Source organism: Ctenopharyngodon idella, chromosome 12 (assembly GCF_019924925.1).
Source record: "Ctenopharyngodon idella isolate HZGC_01 chromosome 12, HZGC01, whole genome shotgun sequence".
NCBI classification, from domain to species: Eukaryota; Metazoa; Chordata; class Actinopteri; order Cypriniformes; family Xenocyprididae; genus Ctenopharyngodon; species Ctenopharyngodon idella.
In genome coordinates this window covers 18,977,295-19,000,205 of record NC_067231.1, presented here as the reverse complement: position 1 = coordinate 19,000,205, position 22,911 = coordinate 18,977,295, and the positions used below count along the sequence as shown (strand labels likewise).

The 22,911-nt window shown below is 36.9% G+C and overlaps 1 protein-coding gene across 15 annotated transcripts in view; it reads right to left on the bottom strand.

Annotated features, from left to right (window-relative positions):
• Nucleotides 1-22,911, bottom strand: part of cacna1g (calcium channel, voltage-dependent, T type, alpha 1G subunit) — a 232,683-nt gene that overhangs the window by 26,876 nt on the left and 182,896 nt on the right. For 10 of the 15 annotated variants that reach the window (XM_051914048.1, XM_051914050.1, XM_051914047.1 and 7 more), the window contains 5 exons: nucleotides 22,310-22,502; nucleotides 20,873-20,920; nucleotides 6,858-7,009; nucleotides 4,824-4,933; nucleotides 2,363-2,496 (listed from right to left, as the gene is read on the bottom strand). In XM_051914048.1, coding sequence (XP_051770008.1) covers nucleotides 2,363-2,496; nucleotides 4,824-4,933; nucleotides 6,858-7,009; nucleotides 20,873-20,920; nucleotides 22,310-22,502 — 637 coding nt within the window. Of the gene's footprint in view, nucleotides 1-2,362; nucleotides 2,497-4,823; nucleotides 4,934-6,857; nucleotides 7,010-20,872; nucleotides 20,921-22,288; nucleotides 22,503-22,911 lie in introns of all 15 variants that reach the window. The other 5 variants (XM_051914040.1, XM_051914046.1, XM_051914052.1 and 2 more) reach the window with 2 other exon arrangements.

The following is a 22,911-nucleotide window of genomic DNA, read 5'->3' as shown; positions in this document are numbered from 1 at the left end:
TTGCTGTGTTCCAAAGTTCAAGTTTGGTGAACTCTGACTTGCAAATTCACATCACGTGAAGGCGTGTGATCAGTAAAAGATCGATACATCATGGTGTGACCTCTTGGCTGAATGAAAAAAATGCATATTTTTGCAGTAAAGTCGAGTAAATTGTATAATTTTTACATTTTGAATGTATTACTATTTGCTATATGTTGAATTTATGTTTATAAATAAGACGCCACAGAGTGTGATGTCATATCACGTTGCAGTGTCCATAGAAATTTTGTGTGCTCAAAGTCTAGTATGACTGCGGCTTTACCTTTGTCTTCACAAATGGACATTTTGACATTTTTTTGTGTGTATTTGACCGTTCAAGTGCAATAAACCTAGGAAGAGAACACAATTTGCTCCTCGCAGGCGACAGGCGACAAGTGCATGCACAGAAATCTGCAGCCGGTCTGACATCGGTCAGTATGTCAGTACCGAAATAAGTTCTCAATTGTGGTACACTGCTCTTTGAATAACTCTTTTTAGTATCATCAAGCATATCATACTTTTTATTTCTTAAAGGGTTAGTTCACCCAAAAATGAAAATTCTGTCATTTATTACTTACCCTCATGCCGTTCCACACCCGTAAGACCTTCGTTAATCTTCGGAACACAAATTAAGATATTTTAGTTGAAATCCGATGGCTCCGTGAGGCCTTCATAGGGAGCAATGACATTTCCTCTCTCAAGATCCATAAAGGTACTAAAAACATATTTAAATCGGTTCATGTGAGTACAGTGGTTCAATATTATATTATATTGCACTGCTTATATTATACTGGTTCAGGAAGCATCGGAGCACAATGAATCAGTGTATCGAATCATGATTCAGATTGCGTGTCAAACTGCCAATGGCTGAAATCACGTGACTTTGGCGCTCCGAACAGCAGATTCGACACACTGATTCATTGTGCTCCGATGCTTCCTGAAGCGGTGTTTTGAAATCGGCCATCACTAAATAAGTCGTTATTTTGTTTTTTTGGCGCTCCAAAAATATTCTCGTCGCTTTATAAAATTAATATTGAACCACTGTACTCACATGAACCGATTTAAATATGTTTTTAGTACCTTTATGGATCTTGAGAGAGGAAATGTCATTGCTCCCTATGAAGGTCTCACAGAGCAATCGGATTTCAACTAAAATATCTTAATTTGTGTTCCGAAGATTAACGAAGGTCTTACGGGTGTGGAACGGCATGAGGGTAAGTAATAAATGACAGAATTTTCATTTTTGGGTGAACTAACCCTTCAATTTTTTTATTTTGTTTCTTAATCGCTTCACCCGGTCCTTGGAACTCATGTGAGACGTCAGGTGAGAAAGGTTCACTTTTGCCGTTTCACACAGACATCACATTTACAACATTTGTAGCATCTTGAAAATAATGCATTAGGCCTACAACTTAAATTAAATTAGGCCATCACAAAAAAAAAAAATCACAAAATCACAAAAAAAAAAAAAAAAAAAAAAAATGTACCAATATAGATACATTCAATGTATTACAAACAGGAGTGAAACAAAATAACACTTCTAATTTTAACTAAAGTGGCATTTGCAAAACTCAAACTGTGACTCAATCTTTCAACAGAGCCCTTATTGGACAGAATTAAAGGTGCACACAGTGGACGCACTGTTTCTTTAAAAGTGGCCAGTGGAAACTAATTTCTCATGTAATTTTCACTGTGGTCAGATCACAGAGAACGTTATTATTGGGGTCATGCACTACACACAGAGAGCTTTAATGATGGCCATTCAGCCATGAAAGAGATGCCACTGTGGAAGTTTGGTTAATTGCAATCAGGGCTGTAAGTGGATGATGCCTGTGACTTTCATTACAGGAATGTCTGAATGAATCCAGGAGGAGCCCATACTCATACGCAAACACACACACACACACACACACACACACACACACACACACACACACAACCTGATGAGAACACAGACATCTGAGCAGGTGTGTTTGCTTGGCCATCTCTGTTGAGGGAATAATCAATAACTCGCCCAGCAGCTCTTTCATTAGAGGAAGAATAATCGTTCCAAGCAGACAAGCACCCCAGCTTCCTACACTGTGTGTGTTGTGAGTGTGTGTGTAAGAAATAAGTAGAGTGGCTGTGTGAACTGAATTTCTCATTGCAGCCATCTGGACTCTTTCTACACAGACTACGGCTTCTGCTGAGCAGTCTGTGAAACAACAGAGATCCCGAGGGTGACACACACAACGGGGTCTGATCTACTGAGGCTAACAGGCGGAGCGCTGAGGAGTGTAAACTTTCACAGGGAAGAAAAATGGACCATGGCTGTACAGAAGATAAGAGGGCAGAGAATACAAACCACGAGCGATCCGCAGCACCCTCATGATGCGAATGATGGTGGGGTTGATGGGAAGGGAAGCGTTGACCTCGATTTCCTCCAGTGTTATACCCATTATAGACAACAGAACAATGGCAAGATCCAACTGGTTCCATCTGCGTAAAGACACGTGTTATGTCAAATTATATATAAGAATAATGCCTTTAAGTAATGTCAGAATGATTGTACACTACTGTTCCAAATGTTGGGGTCAGTATTCTTTTTTTTCAAAGAAATAAATTATTACTTTTATGCAAGTATGCATTAAAATGATCGAAATTTACAGTAAAGACTTTTACATTATTTTTTTTTAATAAATGCTTTTCTTTTGAACTTCAGAATTATAATCCTCAAAAATCAGTTTCCACAAAAAATATTCCACTGTGTAACCGCTTTAAACTCTGATAATATTAAAAAAAAAATGTTTCTTGCGCACCAAATCAGCTTATTAGAATGATTTCTAAAGTAATTTCTGCAGAAAATTCAGCTTTACCATCAAATGAATAAATTTGATTTAAATATACTAAAACAGAAAACAGTTATTTTAAATTGTAATAATATTTCACAGTTTTACTGATTTTTTTTTTTTTTTTTAATCAAATAAATGCAGCAAGAGGCTTTTAAAAAATATATAAAAAAATCTTAACCCCATTTTTTTTTTTTTTACACGGTAATGTACTGTGTTTACAAGATGAGTTCACATGAATGTTGTATTTACCTTCTCTGGATTAATAATTAATAATTATAATTATTAATAATTGTTTATAATTTAGTTTTGTTGTCATTATAATTATATATATTTATATATATATATATATAGTAAGAATTTTTGGCAGTCTGAAAATTATATATATATATATATATATATATATATATCATTTAGCTGGTTTATGAGGTGACAGGCTCATGCAACAAAACTACATTACCCATAATTCTCTGACACCAAAAAATACTGTTACAGCATCAACTGCACACCTAATGCGCATTCTTTTGTTGTACCAATTGCCTTTGTCAATACGCAAAAAAAGACAAAAAGAAATATGAAATTGCCCAATATGTTCATTTTCAAAATCACTTAAAAATAAATCACATTACAACTCCCTCAATCTTGCAACTTCAGAAAAGGACTTGAAGGTAGCATTTTATCCTTAACAAGTGTGCAATACAATTTCAGGAGTCAAAACATGAGGTTTTAAGTCTCTGTAAGCAATGGAAATTTGAAATGATCAAAGAAACTTCATTTTGTGCAAATAACCCTTATTTGACCCTGGACGTTACTTCTCTTTTCCAGCAAGCTTCTCAGCATGTTCATTGTCTAAATATGGCTTCAAACTTTGCGGCTAACTTTAAATAACTGCCTCTGAGGGTCAAATATAACACTGTCATGGGTGAGGTAGAGCCTAGAGCCTGTTTTAGGACACCTCAATTTGCTGCGGCCTGCAGCCATGAGAGGTGTTTCATTAGAAATGTTGGGAAATTGAAGTCAAATGATTATACAAAGCATTTCTAGATTTTTCCCACCGGCTTCATTCGCTAAGGGGCCTAGTGATCAAAGTGTACTTCCATCCTCCATCCCTGCAGACTTGGAGTGTGCATGAAAGAACCAATCAAAGTAACAGAAAGCCATTTCAAATGTTGTAAATCAATAAAAAGTCTTAAAGTTTCAACTCTTAAACCTTCACCTCCTGAACAGCATGTTCTGAAATGTCTTATAGTAGTTTCAACACATGGGAGGGCCTTTGGTGAGAGATTTGTTTTAAAACCATATCAATTATGTTGTGTCAAAGTTCTCATTAGTATGCAAATAGCTGCTTTACATTTCCCTACACGTGGATTAGGGATCTGGGAATATATTGACATGAAATGCTCTTTATTACGCTATTGAAAGAAAAAGCTGATTACATTAGAACTTCTAATGGCCTATCAACTTCAGTAAAGAGCCTAATTCACAAATTGACTGATTATTCAAGACTAATTAAAAGAGTAATGGATCATTTAAACTCTACAAAGAAAATGTGTGTTAAATTTTGCCTACACACATTAAAACTCTAGCATCAGGCATTTAGCACTTCATTGTCACTAATTTAAGAGGGATAAATGCCATTTAGGAGGTTTTCTCATTGTTTAAGCCCCAGGCAGTGTGATTTTGCATGCTTCAAGAGGGGTTTCTTTTACCAAAACCACAAGTGATATAAATTCGGTTCTTGTTTTCCACCACAGACGCCAGTGCATTCAGCCCTCGATGTGCTTCTGACAGTCTGAGGCAAACCAAGGAATCTCAAAACTGTGATATCATGTCAAAGGATGTGGCTTTAGGACTACTAACAAACTCTATTGCATTCACATCACAAATGATATCACAGTTTTGAGATTTCTTGGTTTGAATGATTTGTTTTGGATCAACTACCTTAGGTGTAGCTTTTGAGAGGGTCACGTCTACTACCTGTCCTTGAAGAAGCGTCGGAATCCAAAGGCAACGAGCTTGAAGACAGACTCCAGCACAAATATAATTGTGAAAATGTAGTTGCAGATCTTCAGAGCCTCGTCCAGGACCTGTTAAAGCAGAGAAGTTGCAAAGAGAATGTAATAGTGATACTTCAGAAGTGAACAATCATATTTCCACTCCTTCAAAACAATAAATAAATGCACAAACTGTAGTCTAAATGGCCAAAAAAACAGAAAAAAAAAAAAGATGATTAGGTATCAATGGTGGTTAGATTAGCACAACGAAAACAGCAGTCATTAGCTGGCATCTTCAGGGTCTGACAGTCAGAGGACAGTGCCAGGGATCTCACCTTCCCTCATCCACCACACAGTAATTAAGGCCAGGCTAAGTGTGACGACGCACCAGAAAATCAATTGATTTTGTTCACGGAATGAGAGTGTGTGTGGTCAAAGCCTAACAATCCCCTTTGCTCCACTTGCTCCAAGATTTTGCGGGCCACCGGGGCTCTAATTAAAACAGACTGCTATTTATAGCCACAGATGAGGTCACGGACCTCCATTAATGATGGGTGAAAACCCTGGGAATCATCCCAACAGAGTTGACTAATAGGGATAGTAAACACTAGTTTTGATTTGAGGAGAGATACCCCACCAAAAAAAAAAAAAAAAAAGTATATGTGTATATGTGTATGGGTGTGTATATATACACACACACTACCGTTCAAAAATGTGGAATCGGTAAGATTTTTAATGTTTTTAAAAGAAGTTTCATCTGCTCACCAAGGCTGCAGTTATTTATTTAAAAATACATTAAAAACAGTAATATTGTGAAATATTATTACAATTTAAAATAACTGTTTTCTATTTAAATATATTTTACAAAGTAATTTATTCCTGTGATGGCAAAGCTGAATTTTCAGCATCATTACTCCAGTCTTCAGTGTCACATGATCCTTCAGAAATAATTCTAATATGCCGATTTGCTAATCAAGAAACATTTCTTATTATTATCAATGTTGAAAACAGTTGTGTACTTGTGTATTTTTTTCCAAGCACATTTTACCAATTCCAAACCACATCAATCTTAATAACTACTATTAATTTTGTATTTAATCATTTATAAGTGATATATAATTGTGTATGAAGGCTGGAAGTGAAAAACGCCTTATATTCAGGTGTGCATAATTATTAGGTAGGTTTTCTTTTACAGAAAAAAATAAGCCAAAAAAGAGATTTCACTCAGACTGAAAAGTCAAAAATTATTAAATGCCCATGAGAATGATGTAATACTAATGCAATACTAGAAATTGCAAAGTAAAGGCATGACCATTGGAGAGCAAAATGCTCATTGGGTCAGCAGGGTCAGACAAAAACAGGTGGACAAAAAAAGACACGTTAACTGCAAAAGAATTAAGGTGAAGAAATGGGTAGGCTTCTGTAGGCTACCAATTGAAAGAACCACAAAACTATCAAGGGTAATTTATAGTGGCCTTTTACAGTCAAAAGTGACCTTTGTCATAAAGGAATAAAAAAGTAGTTCAGAAGAACATATTACACCAACTTAAATGATTTACAGAAATCCAACCTAAACTCCCAGAGCTTATCTGCTAACTCATGTTATTGTTTTAGCCCTCTATTGAATATTCATGAATTGTCTCTGTAGTGTTATGCAGGGGGGAAAGACAGATGAGGGAATATGCATAAATTTTAGTGCATACACTAGAGTGTGGTTTATTTTGGTGAGGCATTGCTCTCATAAGGCTTTTTATACACAGGCAATGATAGAAAATGTCCTGGAGCAGCACAATGAAAGTGCAAATAAGTATAATAATATAAAGAAAATTATATACTCACCGCTATGATATAATCAAAATGCAGTACAGTACATAAACATTAGCCTCCTAATCAGAAAATAATATGCAGAGCCATAAAGTGAGATAGTGGTGAGCTGAACTTACAGTAACATTGTCTGCAGTTACATAACCAGTGAGTTCATTTCCTTAATGAAATATCAACAAGTTCATGCAACTACCTTAGGCTGCTGGTAGTGCTCCATGGACATGGTGATGACATTAAGCCCGATGACAATCGTGATGAACAGGTCCAGATAGTGGCTGGTGCACATCTTGTGGATGAGAAGCCGTGTAGGTGAGTAATCGGAGTAATAGGGTTTACTCTGGGCTTCTGAAGAACCATGGGAACAGGGAGGAAGCATGAAATAACTGTATTGAAACAAACACTGTTTTGTACACACTCATGCCCACACCGAGAAAAGAGGAGAAGGAGGAAAGAACCAGTGGGAAAGAGAAGAAGCTAAGAGATAGATCATTTGTGTATAAGTTCACCCAGGAATGAAAATGTCCTTGCTCATCCTCATGTTTTTCAAAACCTGCCTGACTTTATTTCTTTTGTGAAACACTAAAGGAGAATTTCTGAAGACTGTGCTGGCTGCTCTTTTCCATGCAATTACAATATTGTAATTGGTCTGGAGCTTTGAGTCTCTAAAAATGGTGTAAATGCACCATAAATGTATCATAAAAGTGTTCCATATGACCTGTGTATCATATTAAAGCTTTCTGATTCCTTATGACTGCTTTGTGTGAGGAATAGAGTGAATCAATGTTAATCACTGCAACTGAATCATTAAGTCTGTGAGTTGAACTTGAGAGCTGGATTACGATCCAATTCACAAGTTCACACTTACATATAATCAGATATCTCCCCCCTCCCCAATCCCTGGCTGGGATAGGAATAATCAAGAGTGAGGAGTTGGTGTAGAGGAGGGATGCTGGAAAAACTGACGCGTAACAGAGGTAAGTCATCTCTATATATACGCCTCCTCTCATGCTGATTGGATAGATTATCTGAACTTGCTCCTTCCGAACTTTGTTAATAAAACATAATTGTGTGAGAGAATAATTCAGATTAGTTTATGAACTGAATCATTTACTGATTTCACTCAAAAGAATGATTCATTTACAAATCTTACGAAACTTTTCAGTGAGTAACAACAATCTGTTTCTCACACAAAGCTATCGTATGACTTCATATGACTTGTAATATAGTGCATGAGTTGTATAGACCACTTTTATGATACTTTGGTAATGGTTTTTGATGAGCTTGAAAGTAAAACAGTCTTCGAAATTTCTCTGTTTGAACAGCACAGAAGAAAGTCCTATGAGTTTTGAAATAAATAAGGGTGAGTAAATGACAATTTTCATTTTCGTGTGAACTTTTCCTTTAACTGTGATTATATTTCTGTGGTTTATGCCAAATCAAAGGCAGAAGAGCCAGATTCAGGGGCCACTGTGCCTGAGATCTGCTCACTCACAGATACCTAAACAAAATAAATTGTCCTATTACATCATGGACTTTCTAATGAGATTCCATGAAACATTAAAGCATCTCCATTCCACAAGGACAGACTTGTGCATATGCTAGTTTTGCTGATCCATTTCTATTCTTTGTGTTTTTTCTCTGTTGTTCGCTGAGGATAGAGAGGACTGGAGGGATGGCAGAGCAGCAGGGGGCCTGGGGGGCTTATCATCCCGAAACACAGACAGGGCTGTGAGCGGCAGCTGTGTTCCCTGTGGTCCTGTCAGCCCATTAGGCAGGCTTTTCCTGGCACCAGCCACTGGACGAAGGAACAGGTGCTGCATTCAACCTTTTCTTTTCTTTTTTTATATATATAATGGAGCCACATCAGCAGTATTTGTTTAATCACATGGCAGCTCCCCACTGGATAGTGAATCTGAGACTACTCTAGAACATGTCCAAATTATTTGCTTGTTAAAGGTGATGTGAGTAATTTTTTGGATGTTAATCTCAGTTTAGCAGAGATTTCTATAAGTAAGCCATTGTCTGTGTTTGTGCGTTCCATCACATCAAAATAACTGTAAAAATATGAAACAATTTTACACAGTAAAATATCGTTTTTCATTGAAACAGTAATATATCATAAAAACAATGCATTCTGGGTAATATTTGTTGTTTTAAGAAAAGGGGCCTATAGGCTACTTTCTCGAAAATGACAAATAATATTACCCAGAATGCTCTGTAATATACAGAATGCATTGTAATATACAAAAGTAATATAATGTAAAAACAATGCTTTCTGGGTAATATTTGTCGTTTTCGAGAACGTTTCCTTTATTACGGCATATTATGTTTCAATGGAAAATGGTATTTTACTGTGTAAATTTGTTTCTTTTTTTTTTTCTTTTTTTTTTACAGTTATTTTTAGAGTGTACAGACTTTGCATCTTTTTATTATTGGTAAGATACTATTTGGTATTAAGTAATTTTAGTACTTCATCTTAAACTTATTTCATTTCAGTTAGTTGCCAAGGCAACATTTCAATTTTTCATTTAAGTTTCTCATTTGAAATTTATATATTTTATTTCAGCTTGATTTGAATTAACAAAAGTGATTTTTAATAGCTGTAGTTAACACTAACAACACTGGGAGTGACTCTTTCTGCAGGTTAAATAGATACGCCATTTGATCTTTATGAGTGAGTCGTTGATTCATTCAATAAACTGATTTGTTCAAAAAAGCCAATTCATTCAGGAACAAAACAAGTGACTGGCTGAATTTGAAACCCGCTCCACTACTACTTTCATATAAAAATATGGCAAAAATAGTAGTAAGTATATAGTAAATCGTAGTAGTATTCTATTTTGAATTCACCAGCTGTTCGAATGAGTTAGTCATTTAATCACTGACTCAACCGATTTGTTTGAAAACACTGAACAAAGTGTCACTACTGTTTTTGTTAGAAGAAAGAAAGAAAGAAAGAAAGAATTGACCTGGAAATATTGTCTCAAATCTTCTTGTTTATTTAACGTATAAAAAGCAATATCACACTCTTTTGAATATGCATGTGACGCATATGGGGTCACTCTGTTGTGATTTCTCAGGACAAGATGTCAGCAACGCCAGTTCTGCAGGTAATTACCAAAAGAATCTTCTAACCCATCTGGCTTTAATTCTGCTAATTGGAGCCATGCTCCTGGTGTTTTTAAATGTGCTGACTCAACATTACCTTTGCTTCATAATGTACAACTTATGAATCTTAAATATCCAGACTTGGCTAAACATTGCCAATTTGGTTGTTACTTATTTATTTATTTAGCCTATTTATTGCTATTTTTATGACTCCTAGGATCTTACAAAATCTGAGATGAGGTCAGTGTTCTGCTCTTTAACCAATGTGTTCTAAATTAATTTATTTGGGCTGCAGACAACAGTATCCAGGGGGCAGCAACCAAAACCATTCATTGGGACCAAAAACAGTTGCTGTGCAGACTGCCCCAGTTTCAAAGGTGCTCAATTATGGAGGACATTTGGGATGGGAACAGGTGTATGTTCACAGCCTGGTTTTACAGTAGACAGGTCAGCTCCCATAGGACATCCCCACTTATCTACTTCCCTCCTTCCCTCTGTAGTGAGACTCTCTCCCTTTGTGCACTTTCATTCAAAAAAACACGTCTTGTAAGATCTCATGTCAGTGGGATAAAACTCAGTTTTGATTGGCTTACATTGCTAATTCCAATCCTCCTAAGCACAATAATAATACTAATAAATTAGTGACAGAGGGAAAGCGGTCTCCATAACCAGATGTTTATATCTACCGAGTACTGCACTGAGTTTAATGCAAGAGTTTCATATAAGCTGGCCTTTTGTGCCCCAACTAAGAAAAAGAGAAAGTGAAGGTCTTGGCATCACATTTACAGATAATGGATTGAACTTTTGCTTCCTACTGGCAGCGGTGCCACTCTGATGTCATGCCATTGCAATGCGTCCAGCTAACGTCCACATCAGCCAAATCAGCTTGAACAGAATTTAAAGAGAAGGAAAATGGATCAAAACTATTTTTAACCAACACAAGAATGAAATAGTGATGGAGAATGTGGGTCTGGGACCTCTCCATCTCTGTCTCTATTTTTGTGGCACAAGCTAATGATACCATGACTATGATTTAATGAGACATTCTTTGCTTAGATGGCAATTTTAGCCCATTCCAATTCCATCTATGAATACATTTGAGAACGATGGTCAGATTATTGGGTGAGGCAATTGAAGGTTTTGGGTTGAATGATACCACATTTGAATATAGCCACAAAACACTGGTTGCCAACCAGTCCTGGACATGCTAACTGTTAAAACTCAGTGCAATACCCGTCAGCCCCCCCAAAAGGAGGGTACGACAACAAATCTCTTGGCCTTTTCGTCCCACTGAGACTTCATGCTGGTCTTGATGCTTTCAACATGATTCTGGCTTTGCCGCAGCTCACGTGCACTTGGAGGGAAAAAAGCTCTTAAAAGAAACTTTAAATTGAGGAACTCTGGACCCCATAAAATTATTTACTAATGGAAAATGCATGAACACCCTAGTTTTTAATATTTGAAAAAGTATACTACTGATGGAGCAATCATGAAATAAGATGCTGAAATATATATATATATATATATATATATATGTGAATATAAATTATACATTTAAATTTAAATTATACATTTAAATGATACATCCATCAATTTTACACAATTTATTTATTTATTTATTTATTTTTTGATTATTCTCTAACCTTTATCCCATCTTTTAGGAGGTCCAAAATCCTTTCAGAAATATTTTAACAATGCACAATAGAGAAGAGAGAGGATGTGGAAGGTGTAAATCCAAGAAATTAACCAAATAGCAGCTAGTACCTCAGAAGCTAAGTCAGTTGGGAAATACAGACAAACTCTGGTCCATTATCAACATTATTTGTACTACAAACACCATAAAGATTAAAAAAAAAAAAAAAAAAAAAAAAAAATCAAATTAGAAATTATTTTTTTTTCTTTAAAAAAAAAAAAAAAAAAAAAAAAAAAATTGAGGGTCTAAGGGTGAGGGTCTAAAGGTGGACATTACCAATGTTCCGATGCTGATTATTCATGTTAAGGTTGACATAACCCTATAGAGCGATACTTAAAACAAACTACACTACTAAGAAATATGTCAGAGAAAGATCTGCCCATTATGCAGACTTCATGAGTCATGTGGGGTGAAAGTCATGAGCACTGGGGAATTGTGGGCAGTGGGAGGACTAGACAGTTATTTAAAGGAAGAGCCAGAGAAAAATTCTAAAGCCTGCATGGCAAAATGTCAGACAAAAATAGAAAGGGAAAAAGCAAAGATGATAAAAACAGCCATCTGAATAGGGAAAGCAGCAAATTGCAGCTTTGTTCGCTCTAAGCCGAATGTTTTTTAATTGAGGCTGGTTTTACCCCCCTGAAGTGCATGGTCAATGAGTTGCTCCTAAAAGTAATGAGTCGATGTCTGCTGGACATACTGCTGATGCACTGAAATGTAAAAATTAGTTTGGCAGATACACTGCACTTTTTTATTTTTTTGGCAGAATATGCCAGCACACACAGAGTCAAAACCAACAGGAAATGACAGACTAAATGCCTTCTTAAAACAGGCAAAAGAGTGAAAAATAACAGAGGAGGAAGAACATTTTTGAGGCAAAACAAAATTATTATAAGAGAAATAAATAAATCATACATTCAGTAATGGGAAGGAATGGTAAAGAAAATACATTCATACACAAACACCGGCAAACATATACTGTAGGATAGACTAGGGTGAGACAAAAAACACAAACACACACATAATATAGCATGCTGGAAGACGTGGCAGACAAACCGCACTTTCTTTCTGAGTCTGACTTGAGCAAGATGGGCCATCTGAGATGGAAGTAGAATGGCAGAGGCTGGTGGATGGGCAACGGTGATGATGTGCAAGAGAGCCGCAAGAGTGATGTCATTCTATATTGCTCAACATTAGAGGTTAGTTAGAGTGCCTGATATATCTGACAATCAAAACCTGTTCTCATTTGAGGTAATATGTTAGGTACGTGATAGTCAACCTCTGTTTACAACAGAAAAGGGAAAAATAATCCAATCCTTTTTCACTGTAAAACCTCCAAATGCAAACACTGTTGGTCCAGAGTGAGTAACAGCATATTTGAATTATAAAAAGAAAAAGGATCACTTTTATCACTTTCAGCTCATACTTTTTGGAGTCTTACATGAAAAAAAAAATAACAACAAGTCAACTATACAGTTATAAAAATACATTTGCAAGCTACAGTTTTAGAGTAGCTTCCCGAACTCTGGTTGTTACTTATGTCGTAGTGCTCTACATTTATAAGTCATTTTTGATAAATACATAAATCTGGCCAGGTATTAAGTTGCGGTCACATTAGCGAAATTTAGTGAAAAATCTGGTGAGCAAAAAGCAGTAGAGGCTCATGGCTGTAAATTTATGTAGGGCAGATTCTGGGTCTATGATAAACATTTTGTAAGCTTTTCTATTCTAATTGCTGAACACATTCAGACACACTTTTGGCACATGTACACTAGCGTACACGTAAAAAAAAAACATTATACCCAGGGTTTCACACTTGCGTTCACACTTGTAGCCAGGTTCGTTTGGTTCGTTTGGTCCAGACCAAAAAGAAAAGAAAAAAATTTCAGTCCTGGTCCGATTAGCGTTCAGATTGTCAGTTTTATCACCGAACCAAAAGATACCAAACCTAAAGGCATAGGGATACGTTCACAACCTGATCAGTCTTTGCCTATTTTCAGACGGAACTTACTGAAGATCCAAAACAATGCTGTGTGCTGAGGTAAATGCGCTTGTTGTGTGTGCGTAGCCTACATATGATGGTATTTTGGAACTCGCGAAGAGCTTATAAAATGTGTAAAGGAGTCAAAACAGCGGCGGGAATCCCTCCGTCACACACGCAAACGATCTGCTGTGTGGAGACGAGCGTCTGATGCCCGTGAAGGGCAAACTCGCGACTGTGACGAGAAAAACCGATATGCGTGAGGATTCTGTCCTTTTTAGGGTCTCATCTTCCTATTTTTGTTTCGTTTACATGTCTTTGATCCGTGTTGCGTTCATATATCGTTCAAACCGCACCAGAGTTCGTTTGGAAGCGGACCGAGACCCATCTTTTAATGGGTCAATTTACAGCTCACACATAAGCAAGCAAGCCAAGAAGCTTTTTGTCAGTCAACGCAGCAAATTTGTGAAATCTATGAAGGCAAATCTTTCACCCTAATGTGAAATGCCTGCTTGCCTGGATTCCTATTAAAATGACTAGATTTCGTCCATGAAAATTCACAGAACAATGGTAAAAAAAAAAAAAAAAAAAAACTGCACTTTTACTGATTCTGCTAAACAAACAAAATATATATGACCAATCACATAAACATCTATAATCTATAAGCACTGATACATTAGTTTCAAACACAAATCACTTGTGCTGCTTAAGTGGTGCTACTTCAGCAGAATATCTTTACTGTACCTCTTCCCCTGTTATTTTCTTTCTATAGCTCACATGGCTTGTTTAACCACTCAGACAACGTTGCATCCCTCTCTCGGCTGGTATTTGTCAAGCCTCTACTCCCACAACATGACAAACAAGCCAGCCGTATCAGTACAAAATCTCTGTGAGGTTACAAAAAGATCAAGTTGTACTAAGAGGTTACAGCAACTCTTGCAGAATACTTTTAACTCCGTTCTCTATCTATTCTGTTAATAAACTTACTCCCTACTGAATGAACCATGAAGACCCATAAAGCGATTAGGTGCACTTCTTGCCAAAAGGCATGAGTCTGCTGAAATGTAGGACACTGTGTGCATTTTAAATCAGAATCAAATTAAGTTGAATGTTTCATGTTCCCTTACCCGAGGTAGAATTTTTTACCAATTAATGAGCAGTTTTTATTTATATACAGTACATTTTAAGATGGACTTTATACCACCCACCCATGCATTTCCCAATCACAATCTGCATAAATGTCCAAATGCAACTCTATTAGAATGTCAGTAGAGCTGACACATTAACTATCTAAAGGTAAAGGATCATATCATGACATATATTGGAGCAAAAGTAATTCTTTCAGCTGAAAACTTTATGCCATCTGTTCAATTTGGGGGGCTGTTGCTTGCCCAAGTTACATAAAGAAGACTTTGAGTCATTTTCACTTGCAGTAGGAAGAAAGGAAATGGTGTTTGGAGCTGCCAGGTTACATAAGAGACCGTGCTGCCTTCTGCTGCCAAGAGTGGAGGTTACACGACACTTAGTAATTTCATTTTCTCCCTCTGTCACTCGGTGTCTCATTGCCCCCCCAGTATCAGTCGAGAGACTATATACTAGTCTGCTAGAGATGAAAATAAAGATAGGTAAGGTCATCTCCAGTTCAATGTAGATGCAAAAAGACAAATTAAATAAATGCTGAGCTCATATACTTCGCTAAGGAGAATTTGCTGTCGGGGGCTAGTTTTTCATACAAATGTAACTGTAGATTCTGCGCATGGAACCCGATGAATAGGTCTGCAGATCTGCAGAATTAGAACATCCATCATTCATGAAGTTCTAATGCACACATCCCAGTTCATTAATTAGGTATTTTAAATAATTAGATTGTGCTTACAGCTATGAATAAGAATGCCAGAAAAGGTGAAATGACAAAATGTCAGGGTCATTCTCAAAATATGGTTACAAACATGAGCTTTCAGTCATAAAAAATCCAGCAAAAAATCCATGTGTAATCCAACACAATATTGTCCCCTTTATGTTGTACAACTTATGACATTTATAATTATTTGTTTATTACTCATTTTGTTTTAAGTTAGGCAGCAAAAATAAATAATAAAATTAATAATAAATAATACAAATTAGTTATTTCTTATTTCAAGTAATTACTATACTTGAAAATCCTAGGGTGTTTTTTTGTTGCTGCCACTCGTTTTCGGCTTGCTCACTGGGGGGTTGTCTGGCACTATTTTTCTCATCCTTTTATCTTCTTTATTTTTCTATTTTTTATAAAGCTGCTTTGGAACAATGTGCAAAGTGCTATGTAAATAATTTGAATTAAATATTTACAAAGTAAAGAGTAAGAAGAAGCTATTCTTCAGTGTTCAGTGATTTTTCCCATCACATTGAAAAAGTTAACTTATCTTAAATACTTAACTCTATAATTTGATGTTACATGATTTAATATTTAAAAAAGGCATAATGTACTGTAATCATTGTAATCAATGTATGCCGTATGCCAATTAGTATGCCGGATCAGTTGTGTGTGTTTCATCTACATCATCTTTCATGAAAATTTGATTTTACACTAATTTTTACATCCTTTGCTTCATCTTTGAAATAAAATAAATATCAAAAGTTAAGTCATTCTTTATGATTAATAATAATGTCAAGGTGTTAATATATCCACCTTATTCCTGACGAGCCTAGTGCGTATTGATTTATGCGTGGCACTTCCGATTTGGGGAACTTACATTCAAGAAGCCTGAAACGAATCATTTCAAATCATAAGGATGCCCTACAAATAAAGCTTATCCGTCAGTTTGACTGAATGAGCTGTCAATTTTCCTTCATGTTTTATTTTCAGACATCATGAGAATAACGTAACGCTTGGTATTTTAACGTGACGTTATAACAAGAATATCTATGGCAAGAGCTCTTTCAGTCGCTGCAATCTTTTCCTCATGATTATTTTCTTTTTCCCTTTGTATTCCGCCATAATAGTATCAAAAAGGACAAAATATACTGCACATTTGTGGTTCTCACGATTTAATTTATAATTAATAATTCACTGGAATGCACGAAGAATCTCTCATTTTTCTCCTCAAATCCTCACGTCTCTTTCCAGGTTTGTTTTCACAGGTAAACACAATTTATTATCTGTCAAAATGACGGAAATCACTTATTATAATCACAAATAGTATCAGGCAATGCTGAAGTTAAGGCAACGTATGTAACATAATACAGATATATAATTGCTACAGTGATATTTAACCCGTCCGTTATTGAAGTGGAAAGAATCGTGCTTTTGGGGTTATTCATGGTCTGTTAAAAGTACCTTGCTGATGCTTTTACATTTTTGAATGTCCATTTAATGTTCAATGGTTGAAGGTTGAGTAGAATAATGTCATCTCATTATACTCAGTTTAAAAAAAAAGTATTGTTGCATTCATAAAGCGAGCCTTTCACTGATTGTTTACAGCTTAACCAACCGAGTTGACAAATTCGTATGAATTCGCACGAATGACCTACCCCTAACCCCGCCCCTAAACCTACCCGTCACTGGGGTTTAGACAAATTGCGTGCAAGTGATGTCGTAGGAATTCGTACGAATTAGCCACCTCGTAAAATATGTACGAATTGGTCATGAGATAATGTTGGCTTACCCCCATAATTCGCGCAAAGCGTCATGGATGCCCCATATAGAATAGGGTGGATACATACCATCAGCTTTTATGAGAGAAAACAATTGAATTCACAACTTCAACGTTTTATAATTCAGAATGTCAACATTTTTTTTGAGAATGACCCTTCTGCAGATTTCATCTACGCTTATCAACGATGCACCTTCCTGATTTTGAATGGAAATAAAAACATCCTTCGATAGTAGCAGGATAAGAATTATTACTATGCAGCAGCCTAAAAGGATTTATTGTAAATCAAATGTTACCTAATCAAGGACACCTCCAAACGATATGCCTTATTTATACAGTGTGTCCGGGCAAACTGCTGGCAGAACACATTTCTGATGAGGCACCTCAGAGAACGGTTAATAAATGGCGACTGGGGGAGGACACAGGTAGAGGAGAGGCAGATGGTTTCAGCCCTACTGCAGTGTGATATGATTAACCAGCCCTTTGATCCCATACGTGAGCATACAGCAGCGATGGCAGTCCAACAGGAGGGGAACAGAAGCTAATCGAGAGAGACAGACTGGTGGGGGGTAACACCCCCACCTCTCCCAAACAGATATCCAAAACAGAATTATAAAATATGCTGAGGCACAGTGTAACTGGACGGTTGAGTAATTAACACATTGCCTTCTAATTAGAAGCAAAATGAAGCCTGTCATTTTTCATCCCAAATGCGACAACGTAACTCAATCATTGTGTGAACAACGCTGATGCATTCAACTGTGAACTGTGTTTAATATATGGAAAAAGTGTGATCGATACACTCCTGCAACATATGTTAATCAACGGTTACACTTTCAGGCTAATCTGCAGAGCTTTCATGTTAGAATATATACTGTAAGTGTATACAACTTCATAAGAAATGGCCCTGTCCCAAATGGAACTCTAGTGTCTAAGCCCTCGCAATCTTCCCCTGAGTCCATACTTCAATGACATAATGCCACTTTGACTGTCAGGTAGAATGTAATCTTATGCGGAGCTCGGCAAAAGTGCCATCGAGCGCGCATATCGGTCGCAAAGGGGGCGCTCGTGGGCACACTTCTGAAACCTGACAAATGTGACACCCTACATTCTTGTGGACTTTGTAAGTTCACAAGACCGCAAGTGCACATGAAGTGTGCCATTTGGGACAGGGCCAATATATCAACCACATTAGAAGTGCCTTCAGTCGCTGCGTCTGAATATGCCTACTTCCACACTATATAGTAGGCGAAAAACATTATGTGAGTCATGTCCAAATTCATAGTATTCATAAAACAGTAGGCGAAAAGTACCCGTATGACATTGAGGATACTCTACTACTTCCGGTGAGATTTTGAAGCATGCATTCGATTTACACTTTACTATCCCATGAGGCCACAGTAGAGGATTTGTGAATGGAAATGAAGCAACGCAACTGACACCGTAGGTCACGTGACAATGACAACATGGCAGATGTAGTATAAGTCCGAATTTCATTCATACTACACACATTCATTCTTTATAGAACATCCTTTTTTAAAGGTCACGAAAGTAAGTTTTAACACAAATGTAGTACCTACTATATAGAAATCAATTTTGGATGTAGCAAGTATGTTTTTGTTTATTTTTTGCTTATTTATTCCAGTGGTCTTGGATGCTACACTGACACCTACTGGTTTGGATGCATTACATTTGTTTATTAGCTGCTGCTGCTTCACAGCTAAGCTGTGTACACATTTTAATCACATAAATATTCGCTTTTAAAAAATTGGTTTAAAAAATAACTGAGTGCACCTATAGTCTATATTTACACTTAATTATGGACAAATTTATAATAATTATCACATCAGTAGTTTTACTCTTATATGGAGTCTCCATAAAACACTGGTGATAAAACAAAATTTAAGGGGTTTTAAAATGGATAATTGAGAAAGAGGAAAAAAAGAGATGTTTTCCAAGAACATTAGGTGAACAGGGGCAAGGAGAGACAAAAAAAAAAAAAAAGTTGGAGAGAGAGAGAGAAGGAAAGAAAAGAAAGGCATGGAGGAGAAAAGAAAAGGGGTTCATGAGGGAGCACTTGTTCACCGAGGCAGAACACAGACAGAAGGGGAGAGATAAGAGTCTCTCAGCTACACTGAGAACAACACGAGCAAACATGTTCCATGCACAGAAATATTCCGCTTTTTAGGTTATATAACTGCCAATTTTTTTTTTTTTTTTTTTTTTTTTTTAGATTTGAAAACTGACATCGACATTTGTTTCAGCACAACAGATCAAATGTTGGGAATGGATCCAACAAATAAAATGCCATTTCGGTCAGGTTTACTTCATTTTCAGGTTTCTTCGGCTAATACTAAGGCTGCAACAATTCACTGATGATAACTGATAATGAAAATAATCGATAATGAATTTCATTATTGATTAGTAAGGTCTTTACACTGTGCACAGAGAACCTCTGTCAGTGATGCCACGTTAAAGCAGTAAAAGCATACATTTTCCATGAAACACATTTACTTAAATCATTGTTCAAAATTTGTTGTTGTTGTTTTTTTTTTTAATGTTCTTAAAAGAAATCTCCTATTCTCTGCAATGCTGCAATTATTTGATCAAAAATATAGTAAAAAAAAAAAAAAAATCTATTATGAAATATTATTATAAAAAATATTATGATGCATTATGTAAAACAGCAAGTGCTGACAGCGAGCGTGTAAATGTCGCTATTACAGTTAAATTTTCATAACAAACATCAAATTTAGGTTTAAAATGGGAAGTAATTAAAACATGAAATGCAACAACAGCATGAATAACAATGAGCAGTGTTTTCTTTAAATAACTTCATATTATAAACTTAATATTTTAAATTTACATTATATAGAATTTAATCTGCTCATTGCCTGAACATTTAATCTGCACATTATTTAATTGATTATACACACAAATAATCAACAGATGAATCGATAAATCAAAATAGTTGTTATTGCAGCCCTAGATTATACATACTTGAGATGTACAGGTAACAAATATCGTATTGTATCCTCTTATATACAAACAACTCTGCTGTACTCAAGTTACTGTATCAGTTAAAATCATGTGGAGCATCCCAGTACAGCAATATTTTTCTAAGTCAAAGTGGAACAAGTGTGCCATACAAACATTTCACTCACGTAAGTCACAAATGAGTTTCAACACGACATGCAGCCTCTGAACAACAGCAAGGTGTAGTGTCGTGTTTAGCAAGTCAATAACTTTTGAAAACAGTGTTATGGAATAACATCACAAAACGAAGTGAATCACTATGCCACAACATCAAACCGATGAGAGAACTTTAAAGCAGACGGGTCAATAAAAGCTAAAGACATTAACAGTGATACTCTTCCCTTCGAACAGTCAGCCACAGTGCATCACACTGGGGGCAACATCGAGAGATCGAAACCTATAATACCACCAAAGCACTTACTGAAGGCTGAGGTGAGTTCAACTTGATTAATCAAGAACTATAACCATATATATTTTTATAAAAAAAATAAATAAAAAAAAAAACATTTGCAGTTTTTCTATCCCTTTCTCTCTCTATCCATCCCCTGTGTGAGCTTGAGGCTGGGCTGGCTGGAACTGGTGATGAGGTGTGGAAACCGGACAAACACACTTCCACAGACAATTCTTGTGTGGCCAGATCAGATCTGATGAGGTGAGAACATGGGCGCTGATGGTGCCCTCCCATCCGGTGTCCCCCCCACCCTCATCCCAAACCACCACTACCACGGTGAACACATAGACATGACATAAGCAATCTGTACCTTGTGTGTGATCAGGACTGGACCAACTGACACCGGTCAGCATTACATCTAGAAGAACGAAACCATGTTAATCAGGTAGGGCAAGCAAAGAAACTGTCAAAGGAGCTGAAATAGGATGGATTTTTCTGAGAGAATATGCCAGTGGGTGTTCCAATTATTCTGAGTCCAAAATAACCCTATTGCTGTGTGTAAACTCTAATACTAAATCTATTTATCCCGGCTGCTTAAGCTCTAGATTACTAGTCCTAGATAGCTGTGGACGGAAATATCTGACAAGCAAGCTTTTTCAGTTAATGATAGAAGTCATACCAACAAGTTCACCTGAAAGGAACCACAACTTTTCTCCTCAACTATTTATAGCAAAAGTCCAAAACTTACCTCAGGATATTTAGATACTACGTTCAAAAAGAAGTTTCAAAATATTAATCGAGCCAGGCAAAGCTGACACATGGTTTAATCCCATTTCCACCCTAGAAACCCGACACATCCCATCAGACATTCACACCTACGGAAAATTAGATTTGTAGCAAAAAGAAAAGATGAAGAACTAAGGGTAAAATGAAGCACTTTTCCTTCTCCAGCTAAAGCTGATAGCAAGATAGCGCTATAAAACAAAAGGACACACTAATAAGCTAATGCGCAAATCAAATACAGATCTTAATGAGAAAGTATGGTGTGATAGGACATTTAGAGGGGAATAAATCTGACCTTTGAACTGAGATTAAGTGATAAAAGTTGGTGTGTGCCAATGAGAACAGCTTCGTTTTCCTTGCATGAGTTTTAGTGTCTGATCTCATGGTCCGACTCAAATGTTGTAGTTTATAGATCACCTATTTACATCTGTATTTCTCAAGGGCTTAAAAAAAGAAATTCCCATTTTTAACTGTTACTTAAAGTTCAAACATGCTGGACCAATGTCCAAACAAGAGCTAGAATCCACACAGAGATCCTCAATGAAGTCATTTTAATGCTAACGCCTTTTGCTGAGAATAGCAGGAAGTGGAACCAAAAGAGAAGTTCATCAATACCACGCCGTGCATCCTGGGTAGCATCGGAGCAGGCAGCTGATGGTTGTAACCAATTTGAGTGTGACAAGACTCAATTTTTTTTTACTTCTCAGACTGCACTGCCCTACATGCATGAGAGGAGGAGGGTGGGCAGATCCCTGTGGCAGGGGTCCACCACACACCCTGCTCTCTCAGTAAGCAGATCACCATGCAAGCCATGGGACATGCTCTAGAGACGTTCCCAGGCAAAAGGGGGGCAAGCCGGGGAGTGGATTCCTAGCTAATTACGCGCCCGAGCATCTCATTCCTCATTCGCCGGTCACTCTAATTAGCATTAGCATCTAATTTAGCACGCGGCCAAATCAAAATGATCAAGCAGGACTCAGAAAGGTGTGGAAAGGCTACCGACCAGCTAGCTCCTTCTCCTTACTCCTTCTTTTTTTCTCCATGCGTTTATTGCGCTTCTCCTCGCGCCGTTTGGCTTCTTCCGCCTCCTGGTGCCGCCGGCACTTGTGAAAGTTCTCAACCACCACGCCGACAAACATGTTGAGCACGAAGAAAGCCACAATCAGCAAGAAGGAGATGAAATAGAGCAACATCCATGGGTTGTAATTCATGATGGGCTACAACACAGATAAACACAACACAGGTTAATGTACAGAGTACATTGGTGGTTAAGCTATTAGGAAGTCGTATATACTATATTGTTTGAGTTTTAGTGTCTGATCTCATGGTCTGACACAAATGTTATAGTTTATAGACCACCTATTTACATCTGTATTCCTCAAGGGCTTAATAATGGAAATTCCTATTTTTACCTTTTGCTAGGTCCGTAGGAATAGCCTGAGGTTATGAATTATGATATAAGTCACACTTCAGTTTAAAGGTTTGTCCTGCTGAAGACTCAAAAACGCCTGCCTCTAGGCCAGATTAAGCATTCTGTATGCAATGGTGAGGCACAGGCCACATGGCATGCACTAAGGAAGAGATATCTGTTCCAATTCAAATACATGAATGCCTTGGCTAGGACAG